Source organism: Mobula hypostoma, chromosome 12 (genome assembly GCF_963921235.1).
Source record: "Mobula hypostoma chromosome 12, sMobHyp1.1, whole genome shotgun sequence".
In the NCBI taxonomy this organism is placed as follows: Eukaryota; Metazoa; Chordata; class Chondrichthyes; order Myliobatiformes; family Myliobatidae; genus Mobula; species Mobula hypostoma.
The window spans coordinates 8,925,678-8,949,733 of record NC_086108.1 but is presented as its reverse complement, the minus strand read 5'-3'; the positions used below and the strand labels follow the sequence as shown (position 1 = coordinate 8,949,733).

Below are 24,056 nucleotides of genomic sequence, written 5' to 3'. Positions count from 1 at the left end.
GATCAGGCGGTGCCAGGCACAGCCTTTGATCTGAAGAACAGTAGTTCAAACATTAATCACAGACCACTGTAAAAAAACCAATCTGGAATTCCAGAGCAGTTCTGAGGGAGAGTCACACTGTGGGAGGGGTGGCAGTGAGGGAGGGTCATACTGTGGGAGGGACAGTACTGAGGGAGAGTCACACTGTGGGAGGGGTTGTTCTGAGGGAGAGTCACACTGTGGGAGGGGTGGTACTGAGGGAGGGTCATACTGTGGGAGGGGTGGTACTGAGGGAGGGTCACACTGTGGGAGGGGTGGTGCTGAGGGAGGGTCATACTGTGGGAGGGGTGGTACTGAGGGAGGGTCACACTGTGGGAGGGGTGGTGCTGAGGGAGGGTCATACTGTGGGAGGGGTGGTACTGAGGGAGGGTCACACTGTGGGAGGGGTGGTGCTGAGGGAGGGTCATACTGTGGGAGGGGTGGTACTGAGAGAGGGTCACACTGTGGGGGGGTGGTAGTGAGAGAGGGTCACACTGTGGGAGGGGAGGTACTGAAGGAGAGTCACACTGTGGGAGGGGTGTTACTGAGGGAGGGTCACACTGTGGGAGGGGTGGTAGTGAGGGAGGGACACACTGTGGGAGGGGTGGTAGTGAGGGAGGGACACACTGTGGGAGGGGTGGTACTGAGGGAGGGTCACACTGTGGGAGGGGTGGTAGTGAGGGAGGATCACACTGTGGGAGGGGCGGGACTGGGGGAGAGTCACACTTTGGGAGGGTGATAGTGAGGGTCACACTGTGGGAGGGGTGGCAGTGAGGGAGGGTCACACTGTGGGAGGGGTGGTACTGAGGGAGGGTCACACTGTGGGAGGAGTGGTACTGAGGGAAGGTCACACTGTCAGAGGTGCCATCTTCTAGCCGAAGAGACTGAAGGGACTGGGTGGGGAAAAGGAATGGGGAAGCAGCAGGGCAAGCATGAGGGAGGAAGAAAGGTGTGGGACTGAAAAGAGAAGAGTGTAAAAGAGAGAACAAGAGGGATAAGGGAGAGAGAGAGAGAGACTATTTCCCCAGAATCCTGCAGCCATTGTTTTTTCTTAAAGCTCCAGAAATTTAAAATATGGCCAGGAAATGGGAGTTCCCCTGTCATAGATTGAGGGTACTTTGAAGCCATCCCTGGCCCCTGGCTCAGGCTGATGCTATGCCTCTGCTGCTGTCAAGAGCGGATGCCTCCTGGAAGCTCCTGAAACCGTAGCTCCTGTGCTGATTGATACCACTTGGCTTTTGTTACCTTGCTGCTCAAACTCACCAGAACTGGATGTGTATGTGGATCTTCCTGCTGCCAGCTGGAGAAGATTGCACCATGCCTCGATTTTGTTAAATTCTTGATGTCTTTACAGCAACGAAGGTGATTCATCGCTTGGCACGGGCTGGTAATTCTCCCTCTGCATCAGGCTGCTCCCATTCCCCTCCACCTGCTGCTAATTGATGTTTTATATATATAAATAAAACTATAAATTACAGTAAGAAGTATATATAAAAATTAAGTGAATTAGTGCAAAAAGAGAGGAGAGAAAAAGGAAAACAATACAAGATAGTGTTACAGTTGACTGTACCTCTTCCTAGAGATGCTGCCTGGCCTGCTGCGTTCACCAGCAACTTTGATGTGTGTTGCTTGAATTTCCAGCATCTGCAGAATTCCTCACGTTTACGTTGACAAGGTTGTGTTCATGGGTTCAGTGTCCATTCAGAAATCAGATGGCGGAGGGGAAGAAGCTGTTCCTGAATCATTGCGTGTGTGCCTTCAGGCTCCTGTACTTCCCCCCTGATGGTAACAGTGAGAAGGGGGCATGTCCTGGGTGATGGGGGTCCTCAGCGATGGATACCGCCCTTTTGAGGCTTCAGCTTTTGAAGGTGTCCTCGATGCTGGGGCCCATGATGGAGCTGACTGAGTTTACAACTTGCTGCAGCAGCTTTTTCCGATCCTGTGCCCTGCCCCGCTCCCCCGTACCAGACAGTGATGCCATCAGTTAGAATGCTCAATCCATGACTACGATTGTTCTTGGCCACAGTGTCTCATGACCCAGGAGATCACTCTGCTCGCCATCTATGCCAGCTCTTACAATATCTCCAAAGACACTAGCTTTGCCTTTTGACCTGCCCAGCAAACTGTCTCATCCAAAAGCTCCCTTCTGGAAAATGCTATAGGGCTATTAAAACAAAATCTTCAAGCCATCTTAAACATTTCCTTCCCCCCCCCACCCCCAGCAGTTAATCTGATCAACCATTCTAGTCACTGCTCTGCAGATACTTTAAACCACTTCTTATAATGTTGTTTACATTGTAAATACATGCTGGTAATTATATATTTATGCAGATTTTATTCCATATCTACACTTCTAACTATGTCTTCTTAATCTAATTTTTTATTCTCTACAATTGTTTAATGTTTTTGTTGCATGTCACACCAGTGAAACTGGAGAGATATGTGGGAGGGAAGGGTTAAATTGATTTTAGAGTAGGTTAAAAGGTCAGCACAACATTGTGGGCCGAAGGGCCTGTACTGTGCTGTAATTTTCTATGTTCTAACACACAACAGCAACTCTAATCATCACCATCATTATGCGCCATGTTGTATGATGTGGGCGATCATGGTCTTTCCATGACCATGATTGTTCTTGGCATATTTTTCCACAAAAGTGGTTTGCCATTGCCGCCTTCTGGGCAGTGTCTTTACAAGGTGGGTGACCCCAGCCATTATCAATACTCTTCAGAGATTGTCTGCCTGGTGTCAGTGGTCACATAACCGGACTTGTGATCTGCACCAGCTGCTCATATGACCATCCCATGGCTTCACATGACCCTGATGGGGAGGGTGTGGCAGGGGGGCTAAACTGGTGCTACACCCTGCCCAACAGTGATCTGCTGACTAGTGGAGGGAAGAAGCACCTTCTACCTCCTTTGGCAGAGACCTATTTCCTCCCCGCCACCTAATTCATGTAACTATATCTGGCAAATAAAGTTGATCCTTGAAGATTCATAACACATTTTGCAGTAACAGAAACTTTGTGAGTTTGGACATTATCTTCTTAACCTTCTCCGCTCTTCTGGAACGGACCCAGCTCATCCGGCTGTGCAGACCGTGGAGCTGCCGTCTCTCAGGGCGCAGGTTCGATCCTTAGTTCTCGCACTGTCCTTGTGAAGTCTGCATGTACCCCCTTTGACCCTACGTCTTTCTCCACTGGCCCGTACCTCTGGTTATCGGTCATTGTGAGTGTCGGTTCATCGGGTGTCCGCTGCTCACCCCTCGGTCTTGCTCCCGCAGACACATCGGTTTGTAAATTGCGTCCATTCAATACGCTTGTTAATAGTCTACCGCTGAGAACCAAGCTTCTAAGGATTCTCTTGATTTCTTTCTTTGTGCTTCAGCCAGGATCTTTATAGTTTCCCAGATGAACTTGTGACCTTCTGGGGCTTCATGTGCTGAGATGAGTGACAGAGGACCGGGTCTTCCTATGGCTAGCTGATATTCACGTAGTCTCGTGGGTAGTTTTCTCCCCATCTGTCCTACGTCGTGTGTGAGGCAGTCTCCACTTCGGACCAGTACATTATGTTTGTTATTATTTGTGGGGGTAGCCTCTCAGGTACGACTGACCAGGGTGATGTGTGTCAAGAGCTGTTGGGCAGCAGTGCGTTCAGCCTCTCTCTCTCTCTGCCCGCAGGTCCATGCCTATATCATGAGCTACCTGAAGAAGGAGATGCCGTCTGTGTTCGGGAAGGAAAATAAGAAGAAGCAGTTGATTTCGAAACTGGGGCATATATTCGCCAAGATCCAGTTGGAGCATCACATCTCTCCAGGAGACTTTCCAGACTGCACAAAAATGCAGGTGAGTGCAATTCGGCCACACCAAACCTACCTACTGCCCGTTACGCCACTGGCATTTAGGGCAGTAATGAAGGTCCTCTGTCTCTGGCGGTGTTCAGGGCTTCCTTCATCGTGTCAGTAGCTTCCTCTCAGTTTTCACTACTGTCAGTCACACAAGTCTCAGCTGCATGCTCACGAATACCATCACACTCAGATGTAGAAGGATTCTTCATTGCTGTTTTTGCAACAGTTTTGTTTTACCAGCCAGGGTTGTTCGCCCTGAGCTGAACCTCCAAACCTGGAGGACCAGCTGGACCGCTCTTGGTCTGGTCTCTACCCTTTGACCTGTTTGGCATGGGTGACCCTACCAAGAGCCAAAGCATAAAGCCCTTACTCCAGCCAACATGGCTCCCAAACCCTAAGACAAGGTTGTGATCCCCTGGTCCTCTTGGAGGCACCACACCAGAGCTCAGCTTTACGTCACACGTACATCGAAACGTACAGTGAAATGCGTAGCTTGTGCATTTGACCAACACAGCCCGAGGATTTGCTGGGGGCAAGCCCACACCTCACTACCGCTGAACTGTGTCGGATCGATGGTGAGAATACGTGCGGCCGGTTGTCCATACAGCGAATCGACTGGGCCTCCTACGTGCGGAGGGCTGTCACTCTCTTCTCTGTGCAGGTTTCCTAGTGTCGGCGGGCCCAGTTCATTGCTCCCACACTGTAAGGTGCCCGATGTGTACCGTTACTACCATCACTCAGTCAAAACGTTTAACTATACTACTCGGTTCCACGCACACGTAACAAACCCTAACCCATACGCCCTTGGAATGTGGGAGGAAACCGGAGCACCCGGAGGAAACCCGACACGGTCACGCGGAGAACGTACCAACCCCTTATAGACATCGACAGGATTTGAGTCCTGATCGGTGGACCACTGGCATTCTAAAGCAATGCACTAACCCCTAAGCTACCGTGCCACGTGAAATGTCTGCAGACAATTCACAGCAACATCAAATCGTACATGGAACACTGAGGCCATTTGGGCCATCGTGCTTGTGCTGGTCCATTAGTGTCAAATTTGTCCCAGAGCCCCTGCTCTTTGCCCACAGGTTCATAACCTATTGCGCCCATTTTGGCATTTCTCTACTGCCCTTTCGAACACATTCTTTGCACATTCCACACCGACTTCCCTTCAAGCAGCAGTGGGATGTTGGTGCTGGGGAAGGGTGACAGACAGCCTCAACTCCGCTATACAGATTATTGCTGAGGTCTGGGTAAAGGTTCAATGGTGGTGGAGATGATTTCATCCCAGTACATCCACCTGGCCCTCTCCCCACTCCTTCTCCCAGCAACAAGCGACTTGCTGGGAGATCTCAGTAGCTCGAGCAGCATCTTTGGTAGGACAGGGAATGTCATTTTGGGCAAAGGTTTTGACTGGAAACATTGACAATTCCTTTTCTCCCACAGTTGCTGCTTGACCCCCCCCACCCCCGAGTTCTTCCGGCCAATTGTTTTTGTTGCATCTCCAGTCTCTTCCCCCAGTGATCGCCACCTTGCCTCTGAAAGTTCCTGTTGAGTCTGTGTCCACTGTCCATCCCAGTCTGCCCCAGATGCCAGCAACCCACAGGATGAATGTGATAGTCTCCTTCCTCCAACTCAGTCCATGCCCTCTAATTACTGACCCTAGCAGCTTCTTAATTTCTATGATTTTGTCCGCCTCTATAGAGCAGCAGGTGGTGGGGTGGAGATACGTAGCTACCAAAGGAGGTGTAAGGTGCTCCTTCCCTCCTCTAGCCTGCAGGTCACCCTTGGGCAAGGTGTAGTACCTGCTTAGTCCCCCCTCCTCTCCTCGCCGCCCCGATCACGTGAAGACATGGTCGGAGGTGGTGGATGCTGGTATGAGCTGCTGGTGCATATCACGTCCTGGTTATGCAACCACTGACGAGACAGACAACCTATGAAGGGTATTGATAGTGGCTGGGGTCACCGGTCTTGTAAAGACACTGCCCAGAAGAAGGCAATGGCAAACAAGTTCTATAGGAAAATTTGCCAAGAGCAATCATGGTCATGGATAAGACCATGATCGCCCAAATCATACGACACAGCGCAGAATGAACAAACTGCAGAACGCGTGGGTTTCCTCCGGGTGCTCTGGTTTCCTCCCACAGTCCAAAGACATGACGGTTAGTAGGTTAACTGGTCATTGTAAGTTGTCCCGTGATTAGGTCAGGATTAAATTGGGGGATTGCTGGGTGGTGCAGTTCATTGGGATGGAAGGGCCTGTTTTGTGCTTTGTCTCTAATAAATAAATAAATACCCATCCCTCCTCTGAGAAGAACAACCCCAGCTTCTTCAGTCTCTCCACAGAACCCCTTCCCATCCCAGACAACGGCTTTGGGGTGGCACGTTAGCACAACACTTTACAGTACCAGTGACCCAGGTTCAATTCCTGCCCAGGCCTATAAAGAGTTTGTCCATTTTCCCTGTGTTAGGAGGTTAACTGGTCATCGTCAATTGGCCCGTGATTAGGCTGGGGTTCAGTGGGGGATCACTGGGCACGGCGTGGGTGGCCTGAGGTGCCTATTCTGCACTACATCTCAATAAATAAATAATGTTATGCCCCCTTATATTAGCCATTTCCACCCTGGGGAAAAGTCTCTGGCTGTCCACTCTATCTGCCTCGTACCATCTTGTACGCCTTGATCGAGTCACCTCTCATCCTCCTTCGCTCCAAAGAGAAGAGCCCCAGCTCACCCAACCTACCCTCACGAGACATGCTCTGTAAACCAGGCATTTTCCTGGCAAATCTCCTCTGCACCCTCTGTAAGACCCTTAAGGTTTGCCATTGCCCAACACTGGCCCTAAATAGCAACTTTACTGACCTCTGGAATTCCCTCCCCAATAGGACTATAAGAATCGTTATTTGTTTATTTTCCGGGAAAGCCAGCTTATCCAAAGAACAGGAGTAGGAGAGTTGGTCCCTCCGTCCTTCCTTTCCCTTTTCCTGCTGTAATTTTATCTGATTAAACTAGTCAAACTTCCGTTAGTTTCTAAACAGAACGCTCAGCGATGAAGCCTGTTCTTGTGTAGACGATTCTGTAGACCCAGTACCCTTTAGATACAGAAATTCCTCTGTATCTCATTTCTCTCCACCCCTCTCTCTTTCTCACTTCAAGATGCTGTTCAAGATGGTCTTTTTTGACCAAGAATTTGCCACTGGCTCTCCAGTGTCTTTGCGTCGCTCATTGAAGGTTTCTATGAAGCAGAGCGGGGTGATACTCTTCCTTGCAGGAACTCAAGAAGTAAAAACTTTCTTGATGTGACAGTTCCTCTTCGGTAGTAATGGGTTTGGGGTGCTGGTCAAGTTTGGATCTGACCTAACATGTCTTCCCCAACAGGAGCAGCTGATGGTCCATGATTTCACCAAGTTCCCCTCGCTCAAGCCCAAGATGATGGAGTCACTAGATGACATGATGACGTATGAGATTGCCAAGCTGATGCCTCTGGTGAGGCAGGAGGAGCTGGGGATGCCGGAACAGATGGTGCACGGTGGAGCATTTGACGGGACCTCCAACGGACCCTTCATCGAAGGGATCGGGGACGGGGTCTACGAGTTGACGGACGAAGACGAGTGGGTCGTCACGAAGGACAAGCCGAAGTATGATGAGATCTTCTACAACCTGTCGCCCACCGACGGGAAGATCAATGGAGTGAAGGCCAAGAACTGGATGATCACCACCAAGCTGCCAAACTCCGTCCTCGGCAAGATCTGGAAACTCTCTGACGTTGATAAGGATGGGATGCTGGATGACGAGGAGTTTGCCTTGGCCAGCCACCTCATTGAGGTCAAGCTGGACGGCCACGGGCTGCCCAATGAGTTGCCAGGTTACCTGGTCCCCCCATCCAAGAGGAGGCAGGTGGGATCGGCTGAGTAACCTCTGCACAGGAAACACTTGGGGGTCTTCTGCTTGATGAGTGTATTACTGGTTGCTGCAGGCTGAGGGAAGGGCGAAGGTGATTGGCCTTTGTGGAAACAGGTGACTGATAAACAGATCCTCGGGCTTATTCTGGATCCGTGTTGATTCCAGACTGTCTCCAGGATCATGGGTTCCCTTTGCAAAGCTACACACTGTTGTTTAAAACCCCATTCGTGCATCAAGCGAAGACTCTGGTGTAAGGTGGGTAAAGGGTTAAGGGTGCCCTCACCCCCACAGCCCAGAGACCATTTCCACAGCTCCCTCCCACATCTTGCTTGGCCGCTCCTCTGCACTTTATCACGGATACACTTGTGGCCCCAAAGTTCTTTTGCACATTTCTAATTGATTCTGGTTCCTGAGAGCCTTCCACAAGCCATCTTAGCCCTGACTCTGCTGTGTAGATCAGTCACTGAGGTTGCCCCGAGGGAATTTAGAAACCGAGGTGTCCATTGGTTTACCTCCCGTCAACCCGGTAACTGAGAGGGTCTTGGCCTCCCACACCAAACTGGGATCATGTTCCTTGTTGTGTGTGACGCCAGCTCTCAGCAATTCTCATCTAGTGCTGCTGCAGTGGCTTAGCCTGAAGTGGAGGCCAAGGTTAAACATCAACACAAAGTCAGAATTCTGCTGCAAATCCTGAAACTGATACATAAATCATTGAGAAAGCAGCAAATCAGGCCTGTACAGGCACCTCCCAGTCCCCACCCAGCTAATAGGAGTCACCCGCTACTCGTTCCCAACCCATCACCTGCAGCCTATTAAACACAGCGCTCATCCACGGTCCTTGTCCACCCATCGACCCAGCCAGCCTCAACCAGTTACTCCTAACCTTCAGTTACCTTGTTGCCTCGTCGTGTTTAAGTATCCCTTCTCTCTTGTTTTGGCTTTGTTATTTTGCAGTTAATTATTAAAGCGATCGCTCACCGCTGAATCATGTCCACTGCTCTATGTTTGGGTCAAGCCTCCTGTGCATTTCCTGATACGGTGTGTGTCCAACACCAAGAGAGTTGACGTTTCAGACCAGTGACTGCTCTATCAGAGTAACACACACACACACACACACACACACACACACACACACACACATCTATGAGGGAAATGGACAGTCGACATCTCGGGTCAAAGGTCAAGCTATTTTGTCAGGACTGACCCAAAATGTCGACCATCTTGACCCACTGAATTCTTCCTTGGCTTTGTGTGTTGTCCCATGTTCCAGCATCTACGCTCTCTGGTGTTCCCGCCTCTGTCAGAACTCTCTAAGGAAGGGCCATCACCCTGAAATGTCAATTCCCTCTCCCTCCTCAGATGCTGCCCAACCTGATGAGTTCTCCGATATCCACTGTTAGTTCACTGCTGCGCCTTGAATTCTTCAATCTCTCCTTTCTCCAAAGCTGAAGACCTGGCTTATTTGACCCTCGGCTGTGGTTCTGCCCTGACATCCTCACAGTCTGTTCTCCACCCACCCCGTGTAAGCAGAAAAGAGTATATTCTTTCCCAAGCATCTAGCACTAACTTACTTAAACTGCCCATTACGTTTAGGGCAGCAGTGAAGGTCCTCCATCTCTGGTGGTGTTCAGGGCTTCCTTCATCATGTCAGTAGCTTCCTCTCAGTTTTCACTACTGTCAGTCATGCAAATCCTGGCTGGAGACTCAGGAATACCATCACACTCAGAAGCACAAGGATTCTTCATTGCTGTTTCCATAACAGTTCTGTTTTGCCAGTCAGGTTGTTAGCCCTGAGACTAGAGAGCCGGTGGACCACCCTTTGACTGACCTCTACCCTTTGACCTGTTTGGCATGGGTGACCCTACCAAGAACCAAGGCATAAAGCCCTGACTCCAGCCAATGTATCTCTCCAGGTCAGTCCAGCCTAAAGTGCTGCGTTATGTTCGTGTATATCAAGGTTCGAAGTTGGAGATTTCATGTCTTGCCCATGTGCATGCTCGTCTGTCAGTGTAGAGATTTTAAGAATTTCCACTGCTGGTTTTGGTTGAGATCATCAGGACTTTACCCTCGAGGGTAGTATGTAGTGAAGAGTGAGGGAACACCGACCTGTTTTCATAAACCCTACGGCCATGAGTCGTGGTGGAGATGATGTTCACAGTGAACAAAGTCAATGCATCACCATTGGCTTCTCCAGTGTGACATCACACATCATCACCGCTTGGTACGGATTATAGAGAGAGGGACAGAGGCCTTCCGTCGGTCGGGGTCGACCGTGGATGTTGTGACCCAGCTGTCTAAATAACACGTAAGCCAGGGCTGTACGATAGCAGGCCGTTGCCCACGCAGCAAGCCCCCCCTCTCCACGCAGCTGATGAATCCAAAGGAATGGCAGACACCGATAAGCCCCATCTGTCCAAAGCAACTGGTTTTAAGGCACCAGTAATCCGCCTTTGCCTCTACTCCTGTCAGTAGAAATGGTTCTGCAGGGCTTAGTGGCTAAACCACATTTGAAGGCCAGGAGCTGCACTTGGTTGTCAGAGGCTATTTGAGGTGCACACCATTGGGAACATTTAGTAAGTAGTGAGAGCTGGTCCCCATTACCAGCCCCCAGCTATAATAACCTTAAAGAACCATACTGTAGAACGTAGATCAATACAACACAATACAGGCCCTTTAGCTTACAATGTTGTGCCAACTATTTATGCTACTCCAAGAGCCAATCTAACCCTTCCCTTCCATTTTTCTATCATCCATGTGTCTAGCTACAAGTTTCTTAACTGTCCCTAATGTCTCTGCCTCTACGACCACCCCTGGCAGGGTGTTCCACACACCCACCACTCTCTGTGTAAAAAAAAACTACCTCCGACAACTCCCCCTACACTTTCCTCCAAACACCTTCAAATTATCCCCCCTTGTAGTAGCCATTTCTGCCCTGGGGAAAAGTCTCTGGCTACCCACTTTACCCATGCCTCATACACCTCTATTGAGTCAGCTCTCAGCCTTCTACACTCCAAAGGGAAAAGCCCTAGCTCACTCAACCTATCCTCATAAGACATGCTCTCTGATCCAGGCAGCATCCTGGTAAATCTTCTCTGTACTCTCTCTCGAAAGCTTCCATATCCTTCCTATAATGGGGCGACTAGAATTGAACACAATGCTCCAAGTGTGGTCTATCTAGAGTTGTATTGAGCTAACCAGGGATTTAGAGAGTTGCAACATTACCTCTTGAATTCAGTACCCCGACTAATGAAGGCCAACACACCACATGCCTTCTTAATCTTACATTGCCTTGAGTGTTAAGCTTTTGGACCTCCTGTCTTTAATTGGAAGAGGTGATTTCCATTTCCTCACTCCTGCCACTTTCTCCCAAACCCTTTTATTATCTCTGGGACCACCAGTTCTCCCAGCTGGGGCAGGATCTGAGCCGTACAATTCCCCACAGTTATCGATGTTCTAGTAAGCAGCAAATGGACACATCCAACAAGGGTCATCTTGGGAATGAAAAGGTTAACACATGAAGAGCGTTTGATAGGTTTGGGCGTATATTTGCTGGAGTTTAGAAGAAAGCAGTGGAATTTCATTGAAACCTATCGAATATAGTGTGGAAGTGGAGAGGATGTTTGCTGTAGTGAGGGAGTCTCGGATCAGAGGGCACAGCCTGAGAATACAAGAATTTCCCTTCAGAACAGAGATGAGGAGGAATTTCTTTTGCTACAGGGTGATGAATCTGTGGAATTCATTCCGCAGGTGGCTGTGGAAGCCAAATCATTGAGTATGTTTAAAGCAGATGTTAATAGATTCTTGATTAGTCAGGATGTTAAAGGTTACGTGGAGAAGGTAGGAGAATGGGGTTGAGAGAGATACTAAATCAGCCATGGTGGAATGGCAGAGCAGACTCAATGGGCTGAATGGCCTAATTCTGCTCCTATGTCTTATTTATCAGGGTCACCACCTCCACATGGACCAGCCTCCCATTGTCCTTTTCCTCACTGGCCCACCATTGGTTGCCTGAGGCTCCATGCCACCCCACCTCCCAGGCTTCTACCATTGGCTCCTCTACAGCCAACTGGAAAACCAGCTTCCTTCATCGTTATCCAATTATACGACAGCTGTCATTTTATGCTGTTTTCCATTTGTTTCCCCAAATATATTTTACTAGTAACTTTCAAACTAATGAATATTTTAAAAGCCCTAATAAATGTTCTGCAGTCTTAGCTCTTGACTGTGATTACTCCCAGACTTGACTAAAGTTGAAGGACAATCGAGGCCATTCAGCCCATCAAATCAATGCCAACCAAAAAAATTAACTCTTGGTTTGAAGCCTGTAGTCCACAGCTCAGCAGCTTCCCACCTGGGTTCCTTTAATGTATTGAATGGGCTTCTCCAACACTTTCTCAGTCTGTGAGCCCCAGATCTGCCTGGAATAATGGGAAATCCTTACACACCCGTTCCCCTGCCCCTCACTCGTCCAGCACTCACATTAAATCTCTGCTCCCTGCACAGGAGTTGCGAACTCCCAGAGAGCAGGTCGGTTCAGTGGGGAGTTTCAGATGGTTCAGTTTAATCTCAGGGAATGTATACAGTATGCACCCTGAAATTCTTACTCCTCGCAGACATCCACGAAACAAAAAAAAAACAAAGAATGAATGACGGAAACATCAGAACCCCAAAGGACCGCTCCCCGCACACAAGTGGCATCAAAGTTCCCCTTCCCCTCCTCCCACTTGAACCCAGCAAAAGCACCGACCCCCCCCACTCCATGCAAGCAATAGCAAAAGCCCCCCAAAGAGTCCTAGATCTCATTCACCAAAAACTACACTCCACAAACCAAAACCAGGATCCCAGACAAGCTCTCTCTCTCCTTCATCAGAGAGGGGTCGCTCCTGCAACAACAAGAGCAGAGGCCAGCAGCCCACTGCTCCAATGTTCCAATCTTCCGCATCCCTTCTCCGGACCCCCGCCCGCCGCCAGCCACAGGATTTAAGGAGAATGACGAGTAAAATGTAAATAGTAAATGTTGTGCCAAGCAGTCCGACTATTCTTCCTCTTCCCCGGCCCATCGGCCCTACCGGGACGTAGGCTGCCGACAAGCAGCTCACCGGCGTCCTCTGTGCTGGGCCGAGAGAAGACTTCAGCTTTCGCCACATGACTTCATCTGTCTTCCAGGCGAAGATCCTTCCTCTCCCAGGAGAGGAGGTCTTCGGAGCTTCTGTCGGCAGTGCTGTAGTCCCACTGTTAGGGAGCGCTAATGTTTAACAGTCCAGTTTATCTTATAGTCAGTAAAGTATATTTCACCGAGTAATGGCAACATTTCACCCTCTGTGCACAGGATGATGAACACTCGCTCTGTCTTTGTGTTATAAGATTTTTTACTCATTGGATATTCTGCCTGATCTGATTTATAGTTTTATTACAATGTATCTTACGTAATTGGATTCTGAAATAAAACAAGCCTTGTTCAACAGCTCTGCGCTCACCGCACTTTTTTTTCCACATAGAACAGTACAATAGGATCAGAGGTTGAGAGGGTCAGCAACTTTAAATTCCTGAGTGTTGCTATTTCAGAGGACCTGTCCCGGACCCAGCTCGTAAATGCGATTGTGAAGAATGCACGCTAGCACCCCTGCTTCCTGAGGCGTCGACGTAGGTTCAGCGTGACATCTAAAACTTTGACAAACTTCTATAGATGTGTAGTGGAGAGTATACTGAGTAGTTGCATTGTCGTCTGGGTATGGAAACACCAATGCCCTTGAACAGAAAATCCTACAAAAAGTAGTGGATATGGTCAAGTACATGCAGGGTAAAGACAACAATGTTGCAGGAAAGAAACATCCATCATCAGGGACCCCCTCCAAGCAGGCCTTGCTCTCTTCTCACTGCTGCCATCAGGAAGAAGGTACAGGAGCCTCAGGGTCACACCACCAGGTTCAGAAAACAATTACTACCCCTCAGCCATCAGGCTCTTGAACCAGTGGGGATAACTTCACTCCACTTACCCCATCATCGAAGTGTTTCCACAACCTATGGACTCACTTTTGAGGACTGTTCATCTCACGTTCTTGATGCTTATTGCTTATTTATTTATTACATCTTTGAATGGAAAAAAGGTAGGTGGGTTCAGCCCAGCCCATCACGAGTAAAGCCCTCCCAACCACTGAGCACACCTACATGAAACGCTGTCACTGGAAAGCAGCATCCATCGTCAGAGATCCCCACCACCCAGGCCATGCTCTCTTCTTGCTGCTGCCATCAGTTACAAAGTACTGAAGTCTCAGGACTCACACCACAGGGTTCATCAACAGCTACTACCCCTCAACCATCAGGCTCCTGAACAAAGGGGATAACTACACTCACTTGCCCATCCATTGAGATGTTCCCACAACCAATGATCTCACTTTAAGGACTCTTTATCTCATTATCTCATGTTCTTGTTCTTTATTGCTATTTATTTATATTTGCATTTGCACAGTTTCTATCTTCTGCACTCTGGTTGATCTTTCATTGATCCTGTTACAGCTATTGTTCTATAGATTTATTGAGTATGCCCACAGGAAAATTAATCTCACTGTTGTTTATGGTGACATATATGAACTATGATAACAAAATGTATTTTGAACTTTGTAGCACAAAACGGAAGCTATCGCCATGATGGTGTTTTCTTCTTCTTAAGCCCAACACACTTACCGGGCGATGGCAGCTCACCAGAGACCTCTGTCCTGGGCCTCAGTCTTTCATGTTATCCCCAGGTGTAGACCATCTTCTTGGTGTACCCTTCCTCTCCCAGGAATGAGATCTTCGGAGCTTCTCTTGGTGTTTCTGTAGCTCCAGGATTTTACGGGATGGGTTTGCTAGCCCTATGCCCAACCCTCCTCCGTTCACAGTTGGGCTTGGGACCATCTATGACAGAGTTTCATGATGTTGTGACAACCTTTTAATCTTCTCTAAGATCAATCTAACCCTTCTTCGGCCACATAACTCTCCAGAGCAACACACACAAAATGCTGGAGGAACTCAGCAGATCAGGCAACATCTATGCAAATGAATAAACAGAATTAGAATCAGGATTAATATCACCGACATTTGTCATGAAATTTCTTGTAATGCAGCAGCTGTTGTGCCATATTTAAAAAAACAGAATTAAGTAATTATATATGTGGAAGCATTGGAAAGGGTACAGAGGAGATTTACCAGGATGCTGCCTGGTTTAGAAAGTATGCATTATGATCAGAGATTAAGGGAGCTAGGGCTTTACTCTTTGGAGAGAAGGAGGATGAGAGGAGACTTGATAGAGGTGTACAAGGTAATAAGAGGAATAGATAGAGTGGACAGCCAGCGCCTCTTCCCCAGGGCACCACTGCTCAATACAAGAGGACATGGCTTTAAGGTAAGGGGTGGGAAGTTCAAGGGGGATATTAGAGGAAGGTTTTTCACTCAGAGAGTGGTTGGTGCGTGGAATGCACTGCCTGAGTCAGTGGTGGAGGCAGATACACTAGTGAAGTTTAAGAGACTACTAGACAGGTATATGGAGGAATCTAAGGTGGGGGGTTATATGGGAGGCAGGGTTTGAGGGTTGGCACAACATTGTGGGCCGAAGGGCCTGTACTGTGCTGCACTATTCTATGTTCTATATATGTAATAACTAAGTTAAATTAGTAGTGCAAAAACAGAAATTAAAAAAAGTAGTGGGGTAGTGTTCATGGGTTCAATGTCCATTCAGAAAACTGATGGCAGAGGGGAAGAAGCTGTTCCTGAATCGTTGAGTGTGTGCCTCAGGCTCCTGTACCTCCTCCCTGATGGTAACAATGAAAAGAGGGGTGGTGGGGGTCCTTAAGGATGGACATCACCTTCCTGTGACATCGCTCCTTGAAGATGTCCTGGACACTATGGAGTCTGGTACCCATGATGGAGCTGACTGAGTTTACAACTCTCTGCAGCTTACTTCGATCCTGAGCAGTAGCCCCCCCACCCATGCCGTACCAGACGGTGATGCAGCCTGTCAGAATGCTCTCCACGGTACATCTGTAGAAATTTTCTAGTGCTTTAGGTGACAAATCAAATCGCCTCACACTCTAGGGAAATACCGCTGCTGTCTTGCCTTCTTTGTAGCTGTATCGAAGTGTTGAGTCCAGGTTATTGACACTGAGGAACTTGTAATTGCTCACTCTCTCCATTTCTGATCCCTCTATGAGGACTAATGTGTGTTCCCTCATCTTACCCTTTCTGAAGTCCACAATTAGCTCAATGGACTTGCTAACGTTGAGTTCAAGGTTGTTGCTACAACACTACTCAACTAGCTGTCAAGTCAGCATTTCAGGCCAAGCCCCTCCATCAGAATTGTGTTTATAATTTACCAAATAGCCCTCCAATTTTCTTTCATCCATGTCATAGAGCCATAGAGAAGTACAACACAGGAACAGGCCTTTTGGCCCATCTAGTCCATGCTGAACCATTTAAACTGCTTTCTCCCATCGACCCACATCAGGACCATAGTCCTCCATACCCCTGCCATCCATGTACCTATCCAAACTTCACTTAAACATTGAAATCAAGCTCGTATGCACCACTTGTACTGGCAGTTCATTCCACAGTTTTCCCATCAACCTGCACCCAGACCGTATCTCTCTGTGCCTCTCCCATCCATGTAACCATCCAAATTTCAAATGTCCAAATGTTGAAATCGAACCTGCAACCATCACTTGTGCTGGCAGCTCATTTCACATTCTCACCACCCTCGGAGTGAAGAAGTTTCCCCTCAGGTTCCCCTTAAACTTTTCACCTTTTACCTTTAACCCATGACCTCTGGTTGTAGCCCCACCCAACCACAGTGGAAAAAGGCTGCATGCATTTACCCTGTCTATACCCCTCATAATTTTGTATACCTCTATCAAATCTCCTCTCAATCTTCTACATTTCAAGGAATGAAGTCCTAATCTATTCAATCTTTCCTTATAGCTCAGGTCCTGCAGACCCGACAACATCCTTGTAAATTTTCTCTGTACTCTTTCAAACTTATTTACATCCTTTCTGTAGGTAGGTGGCCAAAACTGCACACAATACTCCAAATTTGGCCTCACCAACGTCTTATACAACTTCAACATAACATACCATCTCCTGTACTCAGTGCTTTGATTTATGCAGGCCAATGGGCCAAAAACTTTCCTTAGGACCCCATCTATCAATGACGCCACTTTCAATGAATCACAGATCTGTGTTCTCAGATCGCGTTGTTCCACCACACTTCTCGGTGCCCTACCATTCAGTGTGTAAAGAGCTACCCTGGTTGGTCCTGCTGATGTGCAAAACCTCACACTTGTCTGCATTAAATTCCACCTGCCATTTTTCCAGCCGGTCCAGATCCCACTGCAAGCTCTGATGGACTTCCTCACTGTCCACTACACCCTGAATCTTGGTGTCATACTCAAGTTTGCTGATCCAATTAATCACATTACATGACCATAAAAGATGGGAGCAGAATTAGGCCATTTGGCCCATCGAGTCTGCTCTGCCATTTCATCATGGCTGATCCAATTTTCCTCTCAGCCCAATTTCCTGCCTTCTCCCTGTATCCCTTCATGCACTGACCAATCAAGAATCTATCAACCTGTGCCTTAAATATACAAGAAGACTTGGTCTCCACAGCTGCCTGTGGCAAAGAATCCCACAGATTCACCACACTTTGGCTAAAGAAATTCCTTCTCATCTCCATTTTAAAAGGGCACTCGTTTATTCTGAGGTTGTGTCCTCTGATCTTAGACTCTCCCACCATTGGAAACATCCTCTGCACATCCACTCTATCAAGGCCTTTCACCACTTGTAGTTTTGAATGAGGTCACCCCTCATTCTTCTGAATTCTAGTGAATACAGGCCCAGAGCCATCAAACACTCTTCATATGATAAGCCATTCAATCCTGGAATCACTTTTCATGAACCTTCAATGAACCATCTGCAGTTTCAGCACATCCTTTCTAAGATAAGGGGCCCAAAACTGCTCTCAATACTCTGTGAGGCCTCACCCATGCTTCATAATGTCTCAACGTTACATCCTTTCTCTTATTCTAGTCTAGATCATTCATATAGATGATGAAGAGCAATGAACCCAGCACCAATCCGTACGGCACCCCACTAGTCACAGGTCTCCAGTCAGAGAGGCAACCATCTACTACCACTCTCTGGCTTCTCCCACTAAGCCAATGTCTAATCCAATTTACTACCTCATCTTGAATACCGAACGACTGAACCTCCTTGTCCAACATCCCATGTGGGACCTTGTCAAATGCCTAGCTAAAGTCCATGTAGACAACATCCACTGCTTTGCCTTCATCGACTAACTTCCATGTACCTATCTAAAAGTTTATTGAATACCCCTCTCTCACAACCTCGGCAGTGCATTCCACACACACTCACCAACCTCTGTGTCACCATTGACATCCTCCTGTGCTTTCCTCCAATCACCTTAAAATTATGGAAGTTGTCTGTTCCCAAGTCTGGACTTCCCTGCTGATGATGAGTGATGTTGTCCTAAACCCTGGGGGTTTTTGGCTTGCTGTGAATCTCAGGACACTGGGTGGAGGTGGGATAATTGATTGCAAAATCTTCATGGACAAGGGTCTCCTCATTTGGGATCTGTATGTCCATCTGGGAGGAGGATTGTGGGGCCAGGGCCATCAGAAAGGCAGGAACACCAGCTGGCTTCTGCCCCAGTGGAATTTGGATTCCACTGTACAGTCTCTTGGATGTCCAATCCGATGAAGTGCCACAGCAGCGCCGTTGCCCACTGTCTATGTGGAGTTGGCACGCTCCCTCATTTTCCTCTGGATATTCCGGTTTCCTCCCGGATCCCAAACCGTGGGTTGGTGGGTTACTTGGTGCACACGGTAGCATGGTAGTTAGCGCAATGCTTTACGTCGCCATCGATCTGGGTTCATAAGCACACACATAGGAGCATAATGAGGCCATCCGGCCCATCAAGACTGTTCCACCATTCCATCATGGATGATTTATTATCCCCCTCAGCCCCATTCTCCTCCCTTCTCTCGACTTCCTTCGGAGCTTACAGAGATTCAGCATGATGTCTAAAACTTTGGCAAACTTCTATAGGTGTGTTGTGGAGAGTGTATTGACTGGTTGCCTCATGGCCTGGTATGGAAACGCCAGTGCCCTTGAATGGAAGAAGTGGTTTGCCATTGCCTCCTTCTGAACAGTGTCTTTAGAAGTCAGGTGACCCCAGCCTTTATCAATACTCTGCAGAGATTGTCTGCCTGGGGTCAGTGGTCACATAACCAGGACTTGTGATCTGCACCGGCTGCTCATACGACCAGCCACCACCTGCTCCCATGGCTTCATGTGACCCTGATCGGGGTGGGGTGGTGCTAAGGGTGACCTGCAGGCTATCAGAGGGAAGGAGCACCTGACACCTTCTTTGCCCAAGACATACCTCTTGAGTTCCTCCAACACATTGTGCATTTTTAAAGATGTTGCCTGACCTGCTTGGTTCATCCAACATTTGGTGTGTGTGTTGCTCTGGATTTCCAGACTATCATGTGACTCAAATGGGTCAGTGTAATATATTCAGAGGATATATGCAGTATAAAACCTGGAATTCTTGCTCTTCACAGACATCCACGAAACAAGAAACCCCATGGAATGAATGATCCCAAAGCTCCCCTCCCTCTCCCCCACTTGCGGTAGGAGAAGCACAGTCCCCACCACCCACCCCCATGGAAGGAATAGCAAAGCCCCCAAAGAAACCTTGATCTAGAGTCCATCAAAAACTACAATCCATCCCAGCACTTCGATATCTCAGACAGGCTCGAGAGAGAGAGGTCGCCCTCCTGCAAAAACGAGAACAGAGACCAGCAATGCGCTGTTCCAACGTTACAATCTTCCCCACTGTTTCTTCAAGCTCCCTGACTTGAGAACCGACAGGCTCTTACTCTCCATCAAAAGAGAGAGGGGGATTGCTCGAGGGGCCTTCTCCCGATAGCAACACACGCCGCCTGCTGTCCCGATGTTTCGGTCTCCCACGACGCATCAGTAGGTGAAGTCAGCGAGGAACCGGGTCATCTACAGGGATGCTCCCCAAAGGAGCTTGTCTTCCAGGCCGTTCCTGGAGATATGGAAACGCTTGGCCGTAGGGAGAACCATGTTTATGATTTGCTTCTCCACCCCGCCACCATGCTGTCCCTGAGTAGAAGTGTCAAATATTAGAGAGCGCAGCTTCAAGGTGAGTGGGAGGAAGGTTAAAAGTGACCCGTGTTTTGTTGCTCTGAGAACGTTGGGTACATGGAATGTGCTGGGCTGATGGTGGAGATGGAATTATCAGAGGTGTTCAAGAGGCTGTTAGATAGACAGGGATCGGAATGATGCAAATTATGAGCAGGCAGAAGGGATGTTTAATTAGGCATCACGTACAGCACAGAGGTGATGGGCTGAAGGGCCTTTTCCTGGGCTTTCCTGTTTCATATCCCATGACCTTGGCTCACTGCAGCTTTGAGGTAGTGACTTCATTTGCATTTCACAAACTGTGGGGAATTCTGTGTCTTCCAGAGATGAGGAAAAGTGCCGGAGAAACGCAGGTCTGTCTTTTGAACCTCTGCCGAGGTCTGTACAAATGATTAACGCCGTACACAGATTATATCACCCTGGTTAAACCCTCAGTCCTATTTCCTGCTATTGTGCCTTGCATTCCTTTCCAGTCACAACATTTCCGGGGATAAAGATTCCAGATTTAAAAGGGCATTGTCACTATATTTGGTCTGCTTTTTGCTCTGGGATTTCAACTGTTCAACCAAACCGTTGAAGGTTCTCTGATACTGTTTCACGTTGATAAATCCTGCCATCTGCCAAGGGCTGGACCCCCAACACCAACCTAGGTTAGGGAGTCCTCGTCAGTGTTCTGGGCAGGAGGCATGAGGGCCGGTGACCCCCTTGCCATGCAAGTCGATGTGATTGAAGTTCGAAGCCTAGTGTTTGGAGTCCCATCATCAGCAAGTCCATATTTTGAGGCCTAGTGTTCAGGGTCTCATCATCGGCAAATCTGGATTTTGAGGCCTAGTTTTCAGGGTCCCATCTTCCGCGAGTCCAGAGTGTGAGGCCTAGTTTTCAGGGTCCCATCTTCCGCGAGTCCAGAGTGTGAGGCCTAGTGTTCGGGGTCTCATCATTGGCAAGTCTGGATTTTGAGGTATAGTGTTTGGGGTCCCATCATCAGTGATTCTGGAATTAGAGGCCCAATGTTTGAGGTCCCATCAACGGTGAGCCTGGAGTTTGAGGCCTAGTGCTTGGGGTCCTATCATCGACGAGTCCAGAGTTCGAGGACTAGTGTTCAGGATTCCCTCATTGGCGAGTCTGGAGTTTGAGGCCTAGTGTTTGGGGTCCTATCATCGATGAGTCCAGAGTTTGAGATCTAGTGCTGGCATCCTCGTCCAAGGCTGTCATTTGTCGACATTGGTGAGTTCAAGGTCAATTCTAAAGATCAAAGCTCAGAGGTCAATCGGCAGTCTAGAAGTCAAGGCCTAATGACAAGAGTCTGGTATCTCCGAGTCCACTGCAGGCAGATGTTGAAGGGCTAATGTCTGCAAGTCCAAGTCTGCTGGAGGCTGGAGCCTGGAGACAGACTGCCCTGGGGATTGGAGGACTGTAAGTGTGCATGGATGGGAGGCAAGAACTGTGGCTGCTTGTGTTGTTCTACCAAACGTCGTGGGTATGCCATGTTGGTGCTGGAATGTGTGGCGACACTTGCAGGCTGCCCCCAGCACATGGTAGGCTGTGCTAGCTGTTAGTGCAAACAGTACATTTCATTGCATGGTTATGTGCATGTGATAAAGCTCGAAGACACCAAATACAACCCTGCGATTCATTTCTTGTAGGCATACTTAATAAATCCATAATAGCATAGTAACCTTGCTGCCTCTATTCAACCTGTACACACCATGCCACAACCATCCTGCACCTTCGAGACTTAATTTCACACCACAAAAACGCCAAGTCCTACAGGTAGTTCGAAAGCACACCTCTGAAAGGGGAGTTACAGGCGCTTGACTGCAGTGTTTGTTTTCCAGAAAACGTGAAATTAATAGAGTAGTTAGTAGTTGTGTTTGCTGCCAATAAGCCGTCGCTGTGTTTCACCAGCGCCATCTTAAACCGGAAGATTTACTAAACCAACTAAGTTTCGTACCATCAGCGTACACGGGAATGAGGAGTACTCCCTATTCAGAGGATTATGTCACACTGCAGTGAGAGCCTCCGTCCACGGTCTTCCCTCAGGCAAGGAGTTTCATTCTCCTAGCTCTCCTGGGTGAACGAAAATCACAGTGTTGTTCATTGCTGTACATGATCTCCCATGAGTAGTATGGACAGTGTAAATGCAAGCAGACTTTTTCCACTGAGGTTGGGAGAGGTCATGGGTGAAAGGTGAAATATTTAAGGGGAACCTGAGCTCTGGTGCTTGAGTGGAATATTCTGCCAGGGGAGGTGGTAGAGGCAGATACATTAGGGACATTTAAGAAACCCTTAGATAGACACATGGATGGTAGAGAACTATGTGTAAGGGAAAGGTAAGATTGATCTTAGAGGAGGTTAAAATGCTAGCACAACATTGTGTGCTGAAGGGCCCGTACTGTGCTGTCACGTTCTATGTTCTATGTTCTAAAAATCCAGGGAGTGAGGAAAGGGTTTAAGGATGAGATGATGACTGGCTGCAGCTGGGAATTCTGCAGGGTGAAGTCTTTCCTATAAATATTTTTGTTAAGCTGCCATAGTTGCAGCTGAAAGACAAAGAGATAAAGAACAGCTTTCTGCACTCCCAGTCATTGCACACATTTTCCTAATAACGTTGCTGGTCTTGAAGTGACAGGAATTTGGAAAGTTCTGGTGGGCGAACTGAGTCACGCACTGACTCAGAACAGCCAACCACGAGGAGGTCCAGTTGCTCCTTGCCAACGTCTGTTAGCTTCGGCTGTGACGTTATGGGGTGAATCCATCCACACTTGAAACCTTCCAGGGTTGAATAACCACCAGGCAGTTACTGTACACGTTGCAAACGGAGAGACACAGTCCCCTTGGAAAGGAAACTGAGGCTCGTGCTGCCCTCTGCTGAACATGGGAATAAATACCACTGACACACGAGATCTGCAGATTTTGGAAATCCAGGAACTCAGCTGGTCGGCAGCATCGATGGAGAAGAATAAACAGACGACGTTTCGGGCTGAGACCCTTCGTCAGGAATCATGAATATTGCATCCAGTTTGGCCTAGCCCAAGAGAGGGCATCCCTCTGTTAGGTTTATAATCCTCTACTTATATGACATGAAATCAGAATCAGGTTTAATATCACTGGCATACGTCGTGAAATTTGTTAACTTGGCATCAGCAGTACATTGCAATACATGATAATAGAAAAATATGAATATATACATATATGAAGTAGTTAAATTAAATAAGTAATGCAAAAATAGAAATAAAACTATATTGAAGTATTGTTCATGGGTTCAAAGTCCATTCAGAACTCGGATGGCAGAGGGGAAGAATTTGTTCCTGAATCGCTGAGTGTGTGTCTTCGGGCTTCTGTACCTCCTCCCTGATGGTAACAGTGAGAAAAGGGCATGCCCTGGGTGATGGGGGTCATTAATGGTGGGTGCCGGCTTAATGAGGCATCGCTCCTTGAAGTTTCCCTGGATACAACGGAGGCTCATGCCCATGATGGAGCTGATTGAGTTCACGACTGTCTGCAGCTTATTTTGATCCTGTGCAGTATCACCCCCCCCCACCCCCGCCGACAAGACATTGATGCAGCCAGTTAGAATGCTCTCCACAGTACGACTTTTATGCTCTTTCGCTGTCAGGTTCTGAGGCCTATCTGTCTCGATAGACAGGCCTGGGCAGTACGATATAGAGAGCATGTAGCAGGCTCCCCCTCCCCACGCATCTGATGAACCCAAAGGAACGGCAGAGACCAATACGGTTTGGTACCAGCAGCGTCACAGGAGTTGCCGGTCGGTGTTGAACTCAACGTAGGACTGCCTTAAGGATTTTCCCTTAGGGTTTTCTCCCGAAGCCTTCTCCATGAGTGGATGTAGCAGAAGTTTGAGATCAGAGTTTTCCTTCTCCTAGATGAGCTGCCAACCACGGCTGATGAGCCTTGTCTGCCGAAAGTGACTGGTTTTAAGGTGCCAATAACCCACCTTTGCCCCTTCTCCTGTCAGTAGAATTGGTTCCATTGGGCTTAGTAGTTAGGCCATATGAGGAGGCCAGGAGCTGGACCTGATTGTCAGAGGCTACTTGAGGTGTACATCAT

At 48.2% G+C, this 24,056-nt stretch overlaps 1 protein-coding gene across 1 annotated transcript in view; it reads left to right on the top strand.

Moving 5' to 3' along the window:
* LOC134354605 (EH domain-containing protein 2-like) overlaps positions 1 to 13,224 on the top strand; it is a 79,526-nt gene extending 66,302 nt beyond the window's left edge. The window contains exons 4-5 of the mRNA XM_063063602.1: positions 3,695 to 3,859; positions 7,242 to 13,224. Of these exons, the coding sequence (XP_062919672.1) occupies positions 3,695 to 3,859; positions 7,242 to 7,778 (702 nt within the window). The 3' untranslated portion in view covers positions 7,779 to 13,224. The remainder of the gene's footprint in view (positions 1 to 3,694; positions 3,860 to 7,241) is intronic.
* The last annotated feature ends 10,832 nt before the right edge of the window (positions 13,225 to 24,056 follow it).